At 62.9% G+C, this 16,732-nt stretch overlaps 1 protein-coding gene across 7 annotated transcripts; it reads right to left on the bottom strand.

Annotated features, from left to right (window-relative positions):
• Positions 1–299: 299 nt before the first annotated feature.
• On the bottom strand, positions 300–13,684 carry POLRMT (RNA polymerase mitochondrial). 7 transcript variants are annotated; one of them, XM_054505094.2, is made up of 22 exons: positions 13,527–13,548; positions 12,899–12,997; positions 12,548–12,746; positions 9,876–10,486; positions 7,244–7,374; positions 6,933–7,125; positions 5,828–5,980; positions 5,488–5,652; positions 5,240–5,410; positions 4,824–5,048; positions 3,918–4,706; positions 3,413–3,535; positions 3,023–3,145; positions 2,616–2,795; positions 2,323–2,409; positions 2,127–2,240; positions 1,997–2,049; positions 1,792–1,890; positions 972–1,044; positions 691–782; positions 528–598; positions 300–435 (listed from the first exon to the last, which is right to left on the bottom strand). In XM_054505094.2, exons 3-22 carry the CDS (start codon positions 12,642–12,644, stop codon positions 386–388), a joined length of 3,600 nt encoding a protein of 1,199 aa, XP_054361069.1. In that variant the 5' UTR covers positions 12,645–12,746; positions 12,899–12,997; positions 13,527–13,548; the 3' UTR covers positions 300–385. The 7 variants fall into 7 exon arrangements, 6 of the variants coding, with proteins under 6 accessions (XP_054361069.1, XP_064429958.1, XP_045719471.1 ...); XM_064573888.1 differs by having other exon boundaries at positions 12,548–12,749; positions 13,527–13,547; XM_045863515.3 differs by lacking the exon at positions 12,548–12,746 and having other exon boundaries at positions 13,527–13,684.
• Between the last annotated feature and the right edge of the window lie 3,048 nt (positions 13,685–16,732).

Here is a 16,732-nt window from a genome sequence, read left to right as displayed (position 1 = left end):
CCACGCGCGTCCCGTGGTGACCTCCCCGGAGTGGGCACACCCAGCCCCTTCCAGCGCCTGGCGCCCAGGGGTGGCAGTCCCGGCTGCGCCGGGGCGCGGGGGATGAGGCCGGGCCGCCGTTGAGATGAATGTACTGACGAGCGAGGCAGCAGCGCCCCCACCGCGCTCCACGCCCCTAAGCCCTACACCCCCATTCCGCGCAATAAACGACAGCATTGGCGTCCAGCCTGCAGGCCTCTGATTGCTTGGCGCTAGGTCCCAGGTGGTCAGGCGCCCCGAGACCGGCGGAAGACGCTCGCTCCCACGGGCGGCAACAAAGCTTTATTCACGCTCTGGTACACACTAGCCGCGCGCCTGGCTGGGGACCTGGCTGGGGACCGCTGTGTCAGCTGAAGAAGTAAGTGGAGTGCTTCACCTGCTCCAGGTCGAAGGCCCCTGCAGAGCAGAGCAGACCAGACCAGACACCGTGGAGCAGGCCGGTGGCAGGACCCCCGCCCAGAGCCCACGCAGGCGGTCCCCACTCCCACCTGTCTTCGGCACGGACTTCAGCGTGTCCTGCAGCTTGCCAATCCACACGTTCTTGGAGTGCTTGGGGGACCTGAAGCCGAGGGCAGGGTGGGGGTGAGGCCGAGCGGGGCAGGGAGGGGTGGTCCTGGCCGCAGGGGGGTTGGGGGTGGGGGGGTACTTCACCTGGTGCCGGAACAGAATCGCTTCACCAGGAACCTGGACAGGTCGTGCAGGATGGGCTGGCTATGCAGGCGGACAAACTGCTCCCGGCACACCTTGGGGGGGTGGGGTGGGGAGGGAGAGCTAGGCCCTGGGTGGGGGGGGCGGGACTGGGCCTCCGAGGTCAGGCGGGGTCACCACCCCCTGCCCAACCCTGAACTGACGGGAGCCACAGGCAAGGGCCACGGGATCAAGGGTGCCTGCTGCCGTCTGGGGGGGCGGGTGTGGGCGCAGGGTGGCAGCACCTGGTTCATGACCTCCACGTCGGCCGCGTGGGTCCAGAAGCAGTCGTGCACAGAGACAAAGGTCAGGCCTTTCCTGCCATCGGGGGAGGGTCTCCCGTGAAGGGGGGCTGCCCTTCGTGGTCCACTCCCCTCTCCTGCTCCTTCCCAGCCCCCCACCCGTGTGTCCCAGCCGCTGTGTGTCATGCTCAGCACAGGGGTGGAAAGTTCTCCTCTTAGGAAGAAAGCTCTTTGTGCCATGTCACTCCCCCCACCCCTGCCCCCGGTTGCTACAGCTGGTATTGCCCCCCCCGCCCCCACTACAGGCCTCCTGTGCCCCACGGGGGGGGGGGGGGGAGACACAGAACATGTTCCTGAACCCTGGCTTCTAACAGAACTATCCATGCCCCACTGCCATGCTTAGGGGCCCCTGAGGGGCTCAGAACAGAAACCCAGACACCTATGCCCGCCCCCCCCCCCCCCCCACCAAGTTCTGTCAGAACTGGCCACGGGGTATGCTGCCGGCACTCCCGTCTCACTCAGAGCAACCACCCCTCCCTCCCCGGCCCAGCCAGCTGCTCCGCCACCACTCACACCTCACTGCTTCAGGGCCTTTGCCCGTCACGTGCTCACATAGTCCTTTTCTGGGCAGCAGCTCCAACAACCCACATGGCTGGGGTCCTCACCTGCTGTAGGCCTCTGCCCTAGCCCCCTGACCCTGTCCGACCTGGCCTCCCAACCTGCCTTTGCCACTCTCTGGGTCCCCTGTGCATCCCCAACACCCTGAACAGGGCCTGCATGCGAGAGATGACGAACAGAGCTGGGTGGAGCGCGCCCCGCCCACCTGTAGCAGTGCAGAGCTGTGAGCATCATATGCGAAGAGTCCAGCGAGTGGATGAAGTTGGGGGGGAAGCCGTTCTTCTGCTTCAGTGTGTTAGGCTTCCTGGGGAGGGGGAAGGGCTCAGGTGCCTCCACCCTGGCCCCGCCTGGGGGCAGCCCCTGGTCCATATGCCCTCCCTCGGCCCAGGCATGCCCCCACCGGCACTCACTGGCTGGTGTCCCCACTCTGGCTGAAGGTGAGGCTCTGGATCCCACCGCTGATCTGCAGGGTTGGGGTGGGGAGGGTCAGGAGTCCCATCGTGACACAGTGCGGGGGCGGTGGGGTGGGGCCGCACGTACCAACACCTTGGAGTCCTGGTGGTAGGGCTGGATGATGGGGATGCCCAGGGGTGTGACCCACTCCACGGCCGAGCCCGTGTGGGCGATGAGCCGGGCGCTCTCGGTCAGCCAGTGCTGTGGACACAGGGCACGGGGCTCAGGGCAGGGCCCGGTCAGGGGCAGCCTGCTGGGCCTGGGGAGGGGACAGGGGACACACCTGGATGGCCCGGGTGCCCGAGAACATCTCCTGGAGGCTGTTGAACACCTGGCGCACCAGGTAGTGGGAGGCCTCCCACACGAACTCCTGCAGTGGCACAGGGTGGCAGTCAGAGCCAGGGCGGCCGCCCCTCCCCGTCCCCGCCCAGGGACCCAGAGCAGCAGCAGAACCGCCTTCCTCCTCGGGGTCCCTCAGGGGCCCCCCAGCAGCCGATGGTCGGGGGACGGGGCGCGGGCGGGGGGCCACCCCTCCCCCGTGGCGCAGGGAGACCCAGCGCACGCGACGCCGTGCACCTGGGGGAAGTTGCTGAGCTCCCGCAGGCGCTTCTCGATCTGCAGGCGGCCCCCATAGCGGGTGACCCCATACACCACAGTCATCACCGTCTGCTTGACCACCTTGCGGCTGATGAAGCCCTCAAGCACCTGGGCCACCCGCACGCCCCGTTCGGCGTCCTGCCTGCGGAACACCTCCACCTGGGCAGGCGCTGGGGGTCAGCGGGCAGGTGCGCAGAACCTCTGTCTCCCACCCGGCCCAGCAGCCCCACCACGAGGACTCCCCAGTTCCCCCTTCTGACACCTCCCCTGGGAAGCCCACCCTGACTGCCTGGTCCCGTCGCGGAGGGCAGAGCCCACGGGATCCGCACATCTAGGCGTTCACAGGATGGAGACCCCGGGGGTTGGGGGGGAACCGCAGCGCCCACCTGTGCGGCCACCCCACTGTACACGTCCTGTGGCAGGTCGGAGGGCAGCAGGTTGACGGAGGCGGCCCCCACACTGTCCCGGCCCAGGGCGGCGTAGTGCTGCAGGCCGTTGCAGGAGCCGTCCTGGGGAGGACGGGAGAGTGACCCGGAGAACGAGCCACCGCTCCAGAATTCCCCAGTGCGCCGCTCACACCACCAGTGCTGAGGTTAGGGAACGTGTCCGTGCGAGACCACACCACAAGGCTGGCCGCACCCACTGGGACTGGTCCCCACGCGGGCACGCCGGCCCAACTCAAGGTGGGATCTGCAGGGACTGTGTGCCCCCACCACGTCCGGCCCAGCTCCCCCCAGGGCCAGGCACACCCCACACCGGGGTCCCCAACAGCTTGCCTGGTGAACCGGGAAGTGAGAGACGTAAGCGGCAGGGTCGGGGGCACGCACGGCCCGAGCAATCTCCATGCAGCAAGCCAGAGCCTGCCAGGGCTCATCCACCTCCATCCACCACTTCCGGCCCTGGGGGGGGGCGGGGGGAGGGCGGAGGCAGAGTGGGGCTCAGGCCAGCCTGGCTGGGGCCGGTACAGAGCGCCCCCAGGGACGGCGGGGAGGGTGGGGGCAATGGGAGCGATAGGCAGGCAGGGCGACCAGGGAGCAGCCCTGTGCCAGCAGCCCTGCGCGTGAGCCCCGGGCCCAGCCACGGGATGGGGAAGGGTCTGGAGAAAGGGCCGGCCTGGACTGGGAAAAAGGGGACAGAGAGGACGAGGCCAGGAGCCTGTGCTGAGGGTCAGATGGCGGGGGGCTGGGAGGGAGGGGCCCGGGTAGCCAGCGCAGGGAACGGGCTGGGGGAGACAGACAGGCGAGGCACCAGGGCTCCAGCCAGTGCCCTCCGCGCCCCTACCGTCATGGGCCGGTCGGCAGAGTCCAGGATGTCTTCCATCACCTCGTCGGCGAAGACCAGGCGGGCCTGCAGCGGCTCGTGTTTCTTGAGCCCGGTGAGGTTGACCAGGTGGATCTTGAGCCAGTCAAGGCCGCGGGGGCCAAGCGGACGGCCCTGGGCAAACTCCAGCAGGGCACGCGCCAGGTCGCTGCCCAGGTGGTTGAAGTGGGGCGGGCAGGGGTAGGTGCGGCCGCGGAAGTCCATGTTGTGAGGCAGCCAGAAGACGCGGTGCCGGAGGTGCTCCGCCAGCGAGAGGCGGTACAGGGCGTCCGAGCGCAGGCTGTGCATCTCCCGTGCCACCTTCAGGCAGCGGGCCAGCTCCCGCCGCACCCTGGCCTTGTGGGTGGGCGAGGCGCCGGGCGGCAGGCGGCCCTCGGGCGGCCGGGGCGCCTCGGAGGGCGGGGCCGGCACACCCAGGCGCGGGCAGCCCTTGGCGACGAAGAGCTCCAGGACCAGGTCCAGCACGCGCCCGTTGACCCGCCAGGCGCAGTTGCCCAGCTGGGTGAGGGCGTCCAGGGCACCGTGCAGCTCGGCGGGCGGGCAGCCGTCCAACAGCCGCTGGTGCTGCACGGTGCCCTCCAGCGAGCGCATGAGCTTGGTGGGGCTCAGCAGGAAGGCACCCGCGTGCGGCGACGTCCAGGGGAGCGGCGGGCAGAGCATGGGCACCTCGGCCGCTTCAAAGGTCAGCGTGCGCTCTGCGGCCGTCGCCAGAAGCTCCGTGAAGGCGGGGTGTGGCTTCAGGATCCCGATCTGGGGGCGAGGCGGGCAAAGATGGCTCCGGGGGCCGCTCGCCCCAGAGGCCCCCACCGGGGCCCAGCGGTCCCCACTCCACCCGGAGCCCCCAGCCTCCTCTCTGGGGCGGCCCACCTGGCGGAAGCTGCGGAAGGAGTACACGTGGTAGAGCACGGGGATGAGCGTGCGGGGGCCCTGCGGGGCGGCCACGCTGCCGGGCATTCGCACGGCCCCCACCAGCAACTCGGCAAGCTTCTTGCCCAGCTGCACCAGCACTGGCAAGGGCCAGGGCTGCTCGTGGGGGGCCTCAGGCGCCCCCAGCGCCTCCCAGTACTGCCGTGGCAGGTGGGGCGTCTCCACCTGGGGGCGGGAGTGTGGGTCAGGGGGGCCTGGGGGGCCCGGGCCCAGAGCCAACCACCCGCCACCCCGAGGGCGGGAGCCAGTCACAAAGCGCGGGCCCTGGGGCGAGGCCAGCTGCGCTCAGGCCTCGGTCTCTGCACCCGGAAACACCCCGCGCCCCCCGCCCGCAGGGCGCCCGACCCAGGCCTCACCGGAGTGTCGGAGGCCAGCAAGTGCAGGTAGCTGTGGTAACGCTGCTGGAGCGCCCGCACCTGGCTGCTCAGCTGCTTCCTGTGCACCGTGTGCCGGTTGAAGACGCGCAGGCCCAGCTGCTGCGCCAGGGAGAGCAGCGACTCTCCCTGCGGGGGCAGCACCTGCAGGGTCTGGGGGCGGCACCGTGAGCCCCGGGCCCCCTGCCCCCTGCGTGCCCCCCCCCCCCCCCGCTGCCCCCAGGCCCCACCTGCAGCAGCAGCTCGGCGAGCTCCTCCTCGGTGAGCACGCACAGGTACGGGAAGATGGTGCAGCGGCCGGCACGGGCGGCGCGGGCCTCGCTGGCCTTCAGCTCCTGCAGCCCCAAGCTCAGCGCCTGCACCCACTCAGCACGCAGCTGCTTCAGGGTGTTCCGCTGCGGGGCAGGGGAGCAGGCGTCACCGCCACGCCCTCCAGGCCCTCGGGGCCGCCTCACACCCTTCCTGCGGTGCCAGGGGGCACACGGCCTACCCTGGCTCTGGGGAGGCAGCAGCTGCCCGCCACGCCCCCCCGCCCCCAGACCGGGGGTGTGATCCAGCCCCGTTCCTCACCGCCTGCAGGACCTCCTTGGTCAGCACCCGGGCCTTCTCCACGGATTCCACGGCCACAGTGGTGGCCATCTCCACATCCAGCTGCTGTTGGAAGAGGCTCTGCAGCTTCCGCAGGGGCAGGTGCAGCTTTGGGTACGACACGGGGCCGCTCTGCTGGTGCGGACAGGCGGGCAGTGAAGCCCAGAGCCGCTGGTCCCCCTGCCCTTCCACAACCCACCCCACCGCCGGCCCCAGCAGGGCCACGCGTGAAAACCGCCCGTCCACGAGGCCGGCAGGACGCGATGCAAAGCAGCCTGTGACAGCCACGCTGGTCCGAGCGCCCAGCACCGGCCGGCCTCACTGGGCAGGGGCCAGGACAACCTGGGGAGACACGGTTCAAGTGCCTGCATGCGTCTTTTCTTTAAACTTGGGACTGTGTGGGGCGCCTGGGTGGCTCAGTTGGTTGAGCGACTGCCTTCGGCTCAGGTCATGATCCTGGAGTCCCGGGATCAAGTCCCGCATCGGGCTCCCTGCTCGGCGGGGAGTCTGCTTCTCCCTCTGCCCCTCCCCCCTCTCATGCTCTCTCTCTCTCTCTCTCTCTCTCTCATTCTCTCTCTCAAATAGATAAATGAAATCTTTAAAAAAATAAAAAATAAAATAAATAAATAAACTTGGGACTGTGTGAACATATAACTCGTCCGAAAACAGATCACTTTAAACAGCCCAACCCGACACACGGAGAATTACGAACAGGTCCACATGGAGCAGGGTGACTCACGATCCCCAGAGCGGACGGAGCCCCTCTGCCCACCTGCAGCTCTAGGCTGCCCGGGCTCAGGGCACTGACCGCCAGCTCTGCCTGGAATTGTTCCTCCAGGTGGGAGACCAACACCAGCCCAGCCGTGGCACCTTTCTTTAGGGTCAGGGCCCCGCTGGGAGCCAAGACTTGCCAAGTCTGGCTTGTCTGGCCTCTGAGGAGCAGGGAGGGTGTCCCTAGGAGGCGGGTGGCGATGAGAGAAAGAAAAGGAGGGGCCGAGGCCTGGGAGACCCCACAAGGGCAGGGTGGTCCCAAGCTCATCCCCCACACAACATGGCCCCCCGCCTGTGGGTGTCAGGGCCTGCTCACCTTGGCGTAGATCTCCCTGAGCAGTGGTGAGGTGTTGACCTGGGGCGGGGGCCGCGGCCGCGGCGGCAGGCTGAAGGCGGGCTGGGCCTTGTGCACGGCCCTCAGGACCATGGCCTGCTCCTCCTGGCACAGTGGCATGCTGGTAAACAGCCCCTGCAGCTTCAGCCCGTCCTGGGCCATCTGGTCCAGACACCTGCCGGGGGCACACAGTGGGCGCAGACCCACCCAAGGGATGGGTCTCAGCACCAGGTGGCCGTAGGGGCCTGGGGGAGGGGGTCCAGCCCCCAGCAAGGGCCAGGCGGCACACCCACCTCTGGATGGTGTTGGTGTCCTGGTCTAGCCGTCCCATGCACTGCAGGGCGGCCGCGTAGGACAACAGGTCTGGGGCGAGGCCAGCATCCTTCACCATGAAGAACACGTAAACCAGCTCTTTGAAGGAGCCCTGGGGAGACAAAGTTGGGGTGAGGGCCTGGGGGTGGCTGGCCCGCCCCTCGAGACCTCTCTCTGTGGCCAGCGAGTCAGGCAGGGAAAGGCTTGCTGCCCAGGACGTGACCGTGCGCCCCCGGGGGCAGCGCAACGGGCACCGCGGCAGGCTCGGGGGAGGGCCTGGGCCCCAAGGGGAGCCGTGCTAGCGCAAGTCCAGCCTCGCCCCAAGAGGCTCTCTGGCGGGACCTGCAGAGACCCCGCTCTGCGTCCGGCGGTTTTCCGGTCTCTCTTGGTCCGCCTGCTTGGGGCTCAGCACGTCCCCGCCTCACGCGGGCACCGCGGCTCTCGGACCAGCAGGTGCCGCCTTCCCGTCTCTGCTCGCGCCTGCGAAGCGGCCGACTCCCTCGCACGTGCCGCGGTGTAGCTGAGCTACCGCAGAGTCTCTCAAGAAGGCAAGGCTCCGGCGCTCCCCCACCCGCGTCCTGCGGCCCTCATCTGAGGCCTGCTGTCGCGGCAGGGACCACCGTGCCGGCAAGAGGGCTCTGGAGGGCCAGTCTCAACGGCCCTGCAGGGCTGCCCTCCTCGTGGTCACCAGCCGCGCGAGGTCGCTCCGTGGACGTTCAGCCCTACAGGGGGTCACACGCGGCTGGTGCAAAGTTCTACCGGACAGCGCCGGTCTCGAACGAGCACATCCATCCCACACGGACAGAACCTTGGTAACGCCACAGCACGAAAACATGCACTTCTGAAGTTCACACGTTCCCTTGCCCTTGTCCTAAACACAGATGATGGTCAAAGCCCTGAATTAGGTCCCTCAGTCTTCCCAAGAGTCGAGCAGCATTCCCTGCTCTACAGATGGGGAAACCGAGGCTCAGAGAGGCGTGAGCAGTGCAGGCCACACAGTGGGCACATGGCAGACACAGGACTCAAACTTGGGTCTGGGTGACAGCCAAGCCCCATCACACACACGGGCCGCCCAGAAACAATGCCTTGTGAAGCCAGTGATGGCCGTGAAGTCCGTGCACGAAAGAGAAGAATGGGGCCTGGAGTGGGCTGACTAGTGACACCCCCAAATTCACATGTACCCAGGCCCTCAGAACAGGGGCTCTACTGGGAAACAGGATCTTTGCTGACGTAACGAGTCAAGATGAGGCCATCTGCAGGAGAGTGTCTCATCGGTAAGGTGTCCGTGTGACCACGGAGGCAGATGCTGGAGGGACGCGGCCACAGGCCAAGGACGGCAGGCACCCCCGTGAGCTGGGAGAGGCAGGAAGGACCCTCCCCAGAGCCTCCAGAGTGGGCGCGGCCCCGCCACACTCGGATCTGGGACTGAGAGGAAGTAAATCCCTAGCACTTGAAGTTGCCCCGATGTCCGTCATCTGCCCCAGGGACCGCGCGAAGCTCACATGCAGGCTCCTGGCGGGAATGTCCCGCTGTAACAGGGATCTTTGCTGGGGGACCTGGAGGCCTTGTGACCTTGGATGGGAGAACAGGGCCCTTCTGTCTTCACTAACTCCCTAAATCTAGCACACCTCCCAGGGATGAGTGCAGACAAGAAACTGCCTGTGACAGCCACCGGTGTACCTGGGGCATCTGTGTCACATCGCGTCACGTCGTAGCCCAATGCAGACGTACAAGAGACGGTGGCTCCTGGGCCTGTCGCCCAGTCCGTGCAGAAGGTGCGGCACGGTCTCCACCACGAGCCCACCCTCCTGTGCCCACACCTAGGTCTTCACACAACCCTCTCCTTCGCAGGCCTGCGCGGTTCCTGCTGGCCCTGAAATAGGGCTGCAGGTGCAGGGGAGCGAGGAGGCAGGGCAGCTGGCCCCTCACAAGCACACGTACGTAACACTGTCCTGAACAATCAGAAAAGACGACACCGCAGGGGAAACTAAGAAAACTTGGAAAGACACGGGGTGCAGCTAAAGCGGAGCCCAGAGGGAAGTTCCGGCCATGAACGCCTGCATGTAAGAAAGAAGGATCGCGGGCGCCTGGGTGGCTCAGTCGGTTAAGCCACTGCCTTCGGCTCAGGTCATGATCCTGGAGTCCCGGGATCAAGTCCCGCATCGGGCTCCCTGCTCGGCAGGGAGTCTGCTTCTCCCTCTGACCCTCCTCCCTCTCATGCTCTCTGTCTCTCATTCTCTCTCTCGCAAATAAATAAAATCTAAAAAAAAAAAAAAGAATTTAAAAAAAGAAAGAAGGATCGCGACAAAAAACCTACACCTCAGGAAACTAAAGCATCAAAGTCACGGTGTCGAGTAAGGGGGGACGCCAGCAGGTAAGAAGCCCAGCCAAGGAGTCAGAAGGAGAAACGCTAAAACGTTAGCAGGAATTCCTCCTTCTTTCTTGGTTGTTTGCCAAATTTCTGCTGAGGAACACACGTGATTTACGCTTGACAAGCCCGAGAGAATCGCTGAAATGGTAACCAGCAGCAAGACCAGGGCTGGCGCCTAAGCGCCACGGGGGCCTTGACTCCGCCGGGCCGCCGCCCCCCGTCCCGGGGCCGCCGCCGCTCACCTTGCGAGCCCAGCCGAGCATGACGGTGTTGTACATGGCCAGCGTGAGCCGCCGCTGCTGCCGGGACCGGCTGTGGAAGGTGACCAGCACGTGGTGGGCGAGAGGCAGGTGGCCCGTGAGCAGGCAGCACTCGAAGAAGGCCAGGAGGCTCTGCTGCTGGCTCTCCCGCCGCACAGAGGCGCCCTCAGCCTGGGGGGCCTGCCCGGCCTCGTGGCTCAGCTTCCGCGGGGCCTCCTGCAGCAGCTGCGCCAGCTGCTCTTCCCAGTGGCTCCGGGGGGCCCCGTGCTCCCAGTGCTGCAGGCAGCTGGCCAGCTGGGCGTCCAGCAGGCGAGGTACCACCCGCAGCCTGTGCTCACAAGCCAGCTGCTGGGCTCGCACCTGCAGCTTCACCTCCAGCCGCTGCTTGCGCTTCTCCATCGCGAACTTCTCCTTGTCCAGTTTCTGGGCCCAGCGGCCACTGACCGCAGTGGCAGCGTCCTCAGGCCCCGTCTGGGCCTTCCCGGGTGGCTGGAGGCCGCCAGATGCCGGAAGTTGTCGGGCCATGCCGACCCTCTTCACCGTTACCTCCGACACAGACTCGGCCTGCAGCTGCCGCACCCGCGCCTCAAGCACTGTGGGGGCAAAGGGCAAGGATGTCAGGGGGTCTCCAAGCCCCAATCTCCCCAGCCCCTCCTGGGCTGGGGGGGCGTGGCTGGTCTCACCAGCTCTTGAGGCTTCAGCTTTATGTATTTGATGATTTTCAGGCACACACACCCTACCCACCTGCTCAGCACCCCTCTGAGCCTCTCGAACTCAACTTCCCCAGCAAGCTCCTGGTGTCCCCCCAAAACCTGCTCCTCCACGTCTGTCACTGGCAGTGCTGTCCTTGCAGGTGCTCGGCCGGAAACCCCAGGGTCGTCTAGGCCTCTCTCCCTCCACATCCAGTCTGTCAGTACACCCTCAGGGGTGTGCCCCTGCCTTCAAAATCTATCCAGGTGCCCGGATGCCCCCTGCCTTCACCACCTCCCACTCTCCCCCACATTGATCACTCCGGGCAGCCACAACGGCCTCAGGGCCTTTGCACACACTGTTCCTGATGGGTATGGGCACAAGGTGACCCTGAGTTTTCTGTGGAGCCGTGGTTCTGTGGCTAGCCTTGCACCACGATGACTTTACAGATCATGGGGGTCCCCAGCAGATCAACACACGACCTTGTTGTGTCTTTCTGCTTGAAATGCCTTATTTCACATACGTGTTGACTGACTAACACTGAACCCACAGCCAACAACACTGTAACTCACTCCTGCACAACCACATATTTTCTCCAAAAGGCACCTCACAGCCTTCTTGGGCTTAGAACACTAGAAAGCACCACTACGCTTGGGGGCCATTTTAACAGCAAAATCACCAACAAAAGCACAAAAATGCAAAAACTGGGCGCCTGGGTGGCTCAGTCAGTTTAGAGTCCAACTCTTGATTTCAGCTCAGGTCATGATCTCAGGGTCATGAGATCGAGCTCCGCCGTGTTCTAGGGCTCTGTGCTCAGCACGGAGTGTGCTTGAGATCCTCTCTCTCCCTCTTCCCCGCCCCTCCCTGCCATTCCCACGCTCTCCCTCTAAAAAACAAATTCAGATTTAAATTAAAAACAACAGGGGCGCCTGGGTGGCTCAGTGCTTAGGCGACTGCCTTCGGCTCGGGTCATGATCCTGGAGTCCTGGGATCGAGTCCCGCATCGGGCTCCCTGCTCGGCGGGGGGTCTGCTTCTCCCTCTGACCCTCTTCCCTCTCGTGCTCGCTGTCTCTCATTCTCTCTCGCAAATAAATAAAATAAAATCTTTAAAAAAAAAAAATTAAAAACAACAGCGTGGCACTAAACATACCTCAGAAAGGACACTTGTTTACAGTATGCATGAAACAAGAGGACAGGGTGTCACCTGGTTCAACACCAGCTGGGGGTGGGCATGTCCAACCACTCAAATGTCTGCCGCTCTGTGTGTGTCTACAAGTAACTACTAGAGTACCTGAGTACTGACTTCAGGGTTACGAGTAAACTTCGCAAGTACAACTGCAGACCGACTGTACCTGCCCACGCCCCTCCCACTGGACTTCAGCTGATGGGAGAGCTGGCCTCGCACAGCAGGGGCTCAGCAAAGATTTGCTGAAATAAAGGGGAAAGACAGGGTGACCTTGGTCCCTGGAGTGCGCCAACACCCAGGACACGTGTTTTGGAATACACGCGTCAAAGACCATACCCTGGAGCAGGTCTGTGGGCACAGGTTTTTCTCCCGGAGGTGGCAACATCAGAGCTGACCTGGCGGCCACAGCTCCTTCTGGCTGAAAAGGCAGGCAAAGGCCACGGGGATCTGTGTCCTCAGCTGGGGCTGGCGGGGGGGGGGGGGGGGTCTATTCTATGCGAGAGGAAACAGTTGGGAGACTGGAGAGTGACATAATGCGGTTCAGACTTCCAGAACCTTCTTACAGTTGAATGATAATAGTATCTGGGCTTTCCTTTAAAATAATTACGTGGTGGGTAAGAAAGGAAAGGCTGCTGTTGAGGACGGTGGTCCTTCGCTTCTGTATGTTTGGAATTTCCTGAAATAAAGTTCTCCTTTTCAGAGGCTACCCCACCTCACCCTGGGTGCTGGAGGGGAAGCGGGACATGCTGGACACGGTCTGGAAGACACACGCCCCCACCTCCCTCTGGAGGTGCTAGGACTGAGCTGTCCTTCCCGGGTTGTGAAGATGGGAGGACCCCTCCTGGGCCCCTCCAGGTGCCCAAGCCCAGGCACATGAGTCAGTTCAGGGTTGGAATCCCGGCTCTCCATGAGCAGCTGCATGCAGCCCTGGCCCAGCCTCTCCAGCCTCAATCGTCTCACGTGGAAAGCAGGAGCGCCTGCTGGGTTTGGGGAAGGGGGAAACACTAACTGAGCCTCCTGTCATCACCCTCACGGGACCATGTCGGTTACCCTGCTCTACAGCAGGACATCCCGCAGGGGGCAGTGGGGAGAGGCCTTCAGGCGCCAAGCCCCGGGGGGCTGGACTCACCCTCCAGCAGCTCTGCGTGGCCCCAGTCCTTCCGGCGGTCTTGCTCACAAGGGCTGGCAGAGGAGCTCCTTCTGCGGCCCCAGACGCCACTGAGAGCCCCTGTGGGTGACAAAGGGAGGCTGCGGGAGGCAGAAGGAGGCCCGCCGCCCCGGGGGGCGGGAGGTCCTCAAATGAGCGGAAACAGCAGGATCCGGGGGCAAAAGGGCTCTACGCTCAGTGGAAACCGTCAGTGGTCACGGGCCTCACGCTGGAAAGAAACCAAGAGGCCAAAGGTGAAGGGGACCTCAGAGCAAGGAAAATCTGGCTGTGGGACCGGAGATAACGGGTTACTCGAACTAAAGGTGTAGTGAGTTCAAAGGTCAAGGGCCCTAAATCTCAAATAAGGGCTCAGGGGACTCCAAAAGAAACCAGGACTCCAACGTCAAAGTGCTCTGCCGATCGCCGTCCGGAGGCTGGCCCAAGGGCGAGTGAAAGCGGGGTCCGGTCAGTGGTTCCCCAAAACCAGAACCCCACAGGGCAAGGGGCAAAGGTAGGGGTGGCTGGATCTGACGGCCTAGAAGACGAAGGTCACGGCCGCGGGGAGGGGGGCAGCGGCCGCGGCGTCTACCCCGGGCCTCCCCCGCGTTACCTTCCTCCGCCAAGGGGCCGGGCCGGCCCGCCGGCCACAGGGCCCTTCGGAGACCGGACGCGCCATGGCCCCAGCGCAGCGCCGACATGCCGCTCGCGCCCGCCGCGCAGCCCGCACTGCGCCTGCGCCTGCGCCGCCCGCACCTGCCGGGAGTTGTAGTTCCGCAGCCTACGGCGGCTTCGAAGGGACCTCGCGGCGGGAGGAGGCCACCGGAACCACAATTCCCAGAGAGCAGCGGGGCCCCGGAGGCTCGGAGGCATGCGCCGAAGGAGCCCTCTAATTGGCTCTTCCCTCTGTCGAGGAGGGGCGGGACAGAGCCGTGGCTTGGGTAACCCGCGTGACTCTGAGCCCTCTTTGGGAGGACCCGGAAGCCAAGTTTGTTTTTTTCTTAAAGGAATGGTCGCCAAATAATTAGGAAGACGTTCCGCAATTTAGCGATTCCTGTCTGCGATTTTCGCTGCTCCAACGTCGACTTTGGGGCGGGAGCTATGGATCGCGGAGGAAGCCGAGGTCGGGAGATGTCGATCCCCAACATTAGGGAGACCGCCGTGCCCCCAAACCAGGGGCAGCTGGGCTGTCGCCCTTCCGGGACATCTCCCTCGGCCACGCCCTCCGGGCTCAGTTTCCCCAGTAGTCAGCTCTCAAGCTCCCAAGGACAGGCGCAGAGCGGGCGCCTAGAGCACACGAACCTACTGAATTGATTGGATGACGAATAGAATGAGATAATCCCCGGAGCCTGGAGGTTCCCAGCCCTGCCTGGCCTTCAGGGTGACCCCACTCCGGCGTTAGAGTCAGACCTGGAAGGCACTGGGGAAACTGAGGCCGGGGGAGGGGCGCATCTGCTGGCATGGGAAGGACGAGAAGAAGAATATCAGGAGTAACTGCGTTCCAGGCAGCGTTCACAGCAAGTGCAAAGGCCCTGCGGCAGAGTCAAGTGTGGATAGCTGGAGGAACTTGAGCAGAGCTGGAGTTAGGGAGAGGAAGCAGAGACAAAGCTAGAGGGGCTCTTGGGCCAGACCACAGCGGGCCTTAGGGGCCTGGGCTCAAGCTGCCACCTGCCCTCAAATCCTCCAGCTTGGTTACCCCATTAGCCCAGAGTGGAAGCTGGACCTGTGCTCTGGAAAGGCCAGCCTCCTGGGCCTGGAGGCTTCTTGACAGCACATTCCAGACGCAGCTGCCCACGCGGGCCTGTGCATTATGATTCCACCGGCTGGGAATGTTTTCAACAGACTGCAGCGTCCTCTCAAACCTGCCCCAGCCCACTCCAAGCTGCCCTGGGGGCCTCGACCTCAGATCTGACTCACACCTGGGAGTGCCTTCCTGGCCCTGGGGGGCTGAATCAGTTGGACCTGGTCTCTCAAGACCTAGAGACACCCCCTCAAACCTCTGTAGTCTGGCAGAGCCAGGAACCTGGGATGGAAGGCAACCCTTTGGAGTTCTTTGTGCCTCCGTTCCCTCTTCCTTTCCTTGGGAATAGATGCCCTCAACCATTATTTCCCCAAGAGCCGGATTCCAGGAACTTAGCAGTGAGAAAGTTACTCTTTCTGCTTCTGCTCAAACACAGAAGGTCTCACTCCATGCCCGCCTGTATCTGATTCCAACCTCAGCTCTCTGGCTGCACTGCTGTCCATCTGAGGATCTGTCACGCGGCTCTCTCCTCGCAGCGTTTCCTGTTATGGCTTATTGTCATCATGTCAGTGTGTGGCTCTGGTTTTCCACTCCTGATGGTGAGATCAAGTTTCCTTGTAAAACGTAAGCAAGAAAAATGGGAATAACACACCAGACTGGTGGACAGAGGTGTGACTAAATGGGAAACACAGCGTCAGAGGTTGGAGTTTGGGAGACACCCGTGTTTCAGAAACTGTTTGCTTAAGTTGGGTTCTCACCCAAAATGTTTTGTCCGATTCTTGCCCTGAGACGTTCACACGAACCTGGGTTGTGCCCATGTCGAGAAAGGCAAGGATCTCTAGATGGAAGGTGAGGATACCGGATTCTAGGGATTGCCTGTAGTCAACTACCACAAACCAGGGCGCCTGGGTGGCACAGTTGGCTTCCGCTCAGGTCATGATCTCAGGGCCGTGGTCCGAGCCCCACGTTGGGGCTCCACGATCAGCGGGGAGTCTGCTTGAGATTCTCTCTCTCCTCCCCCTGCTCACTTGCTCTCTCTAAAAATAAATAAATAGGGGCACCTGGGTGGCTCAGTTGGTTAAGCGACTGCCTTCGGCTCAGGTCATGGTCCTGGAGTCCCGGGATCGAGTCCCGCATCGGGCTCCCTGCTCGGCAGGGAGTCTGCTTCTCCCTCTGACCCTCCACCCTCTCATGTGCTCTCTCTTTCTCTCATTCTCGCTCTCTCAAATGAATAAATAAAATCTTTTAAAAAAAAGTTTAAAAAAAATAATAAAAATTAAAATAAATAAATAAATCTTAAAAAAAAATAAATGAATTGCCACATACCTCGCGCCTCCAACAACAGAAAGGTATTCTTACATTTCTGGAGGCCAACCCAACAGACACCCAGTGTCAGTATCCGCGGGCTGAAATCAAGGGGTTGCAGGGCTGCACTCCCACTGGAAGTTCCAGGCGGAGGGTCGTTCCCGCCGCCTCCAGCTTCTGGGGGCTCCAGGTGTCCCTTGGCGTGTGGCTGCACCCTGTCTGGTCTCCACCTCTGTGGTCATGTGGTCTCCTCTGTGTCTGTGTCAAATCTCCCTGTGTTTCTCTCTTATAAGGACACTTGCAACAGTACTTGGGGCCTACTAGGATGGTTTCCTCATCCGATGATCTGAATTTCATTGTATCTGCCAAGCCTCCAAATAAGGTAAAATTCACAGGTTCCTGAGATGAGAATGTGGACATATCTTCGGGGGCTGTTATTCAGATGATCAGAAACTACCCTGGGTTTGTGACGAGCAGAAAAAGCTATTCTAGGGCGCTGTGGGGACAACAGGGGCCGTCTGACCATGGATGGTGGATTAGATCGCAGCTTGGATATGACTGAAGACCCTGCCTGCAGGAAATAAGTTCATGTGTTTAGAGGTGAAGTGGTACCATCTCTGTGGCTTATTCTTAAATATCCACTTACATAAAAAGATTACCTGTGTGCCTTTTTCCAGGTATGATGTCAACTGCACACGTCAGGAATACAGCTCAATTTTCACAAATCTGACACACAGGTGTCCCAAGAAACGCCCAGCCCCTGACAGCCCCCC

The sequence above is a fragment of the Mirounga angustirostris genome, unplaced genomic scaffold, assembly GCF_029215605.1.
Source record: "Mirounga angustirostris isolate CCGP_5_RB_7025 unplaced genomic scaffold, mMirAng1.0.hap1 SCAF_1, whole genome shotgun sequence".
Taxonomy (NCBI): domain Eukaryota; kingdom Metazoa; phylum Chordata; class Mammalia; order Carnivora; family Phocidae; genus Mirounga; species Mirounga angustirostris.
The sequence above is the reverse complement of the archived record's forward strand: the minus strand, read 5'-3'. Positions and strand labels throughout refer to the sequence as shown.

Excerpts from the sequence above, each read along its gene's own strand:
- POLRMT (XM_045863515.3), bottom strand. The coding sequence starts at position 13,614 with ATGTCGGCGCTGCGCTGGGGCCATGGCGCGTCCGGTCTCCGAAGGGCC. Across the intron at positions 5,981-6,932 it reads TCAGGGAGATCTACGCCAAG|CAGAGCGGCCCCGTGTCGTA; the intron begins GTGAGCAGGCCC and ends TGTCCGCACCAG. Across the intron at positions 436-527 it reads GAAGTCCGTGCCGAAGACAG|GGGCCTTCGACCTGGAGCAG; the intron begins GTGGGAGTGGGG and ends TCTGCTCTGCAG.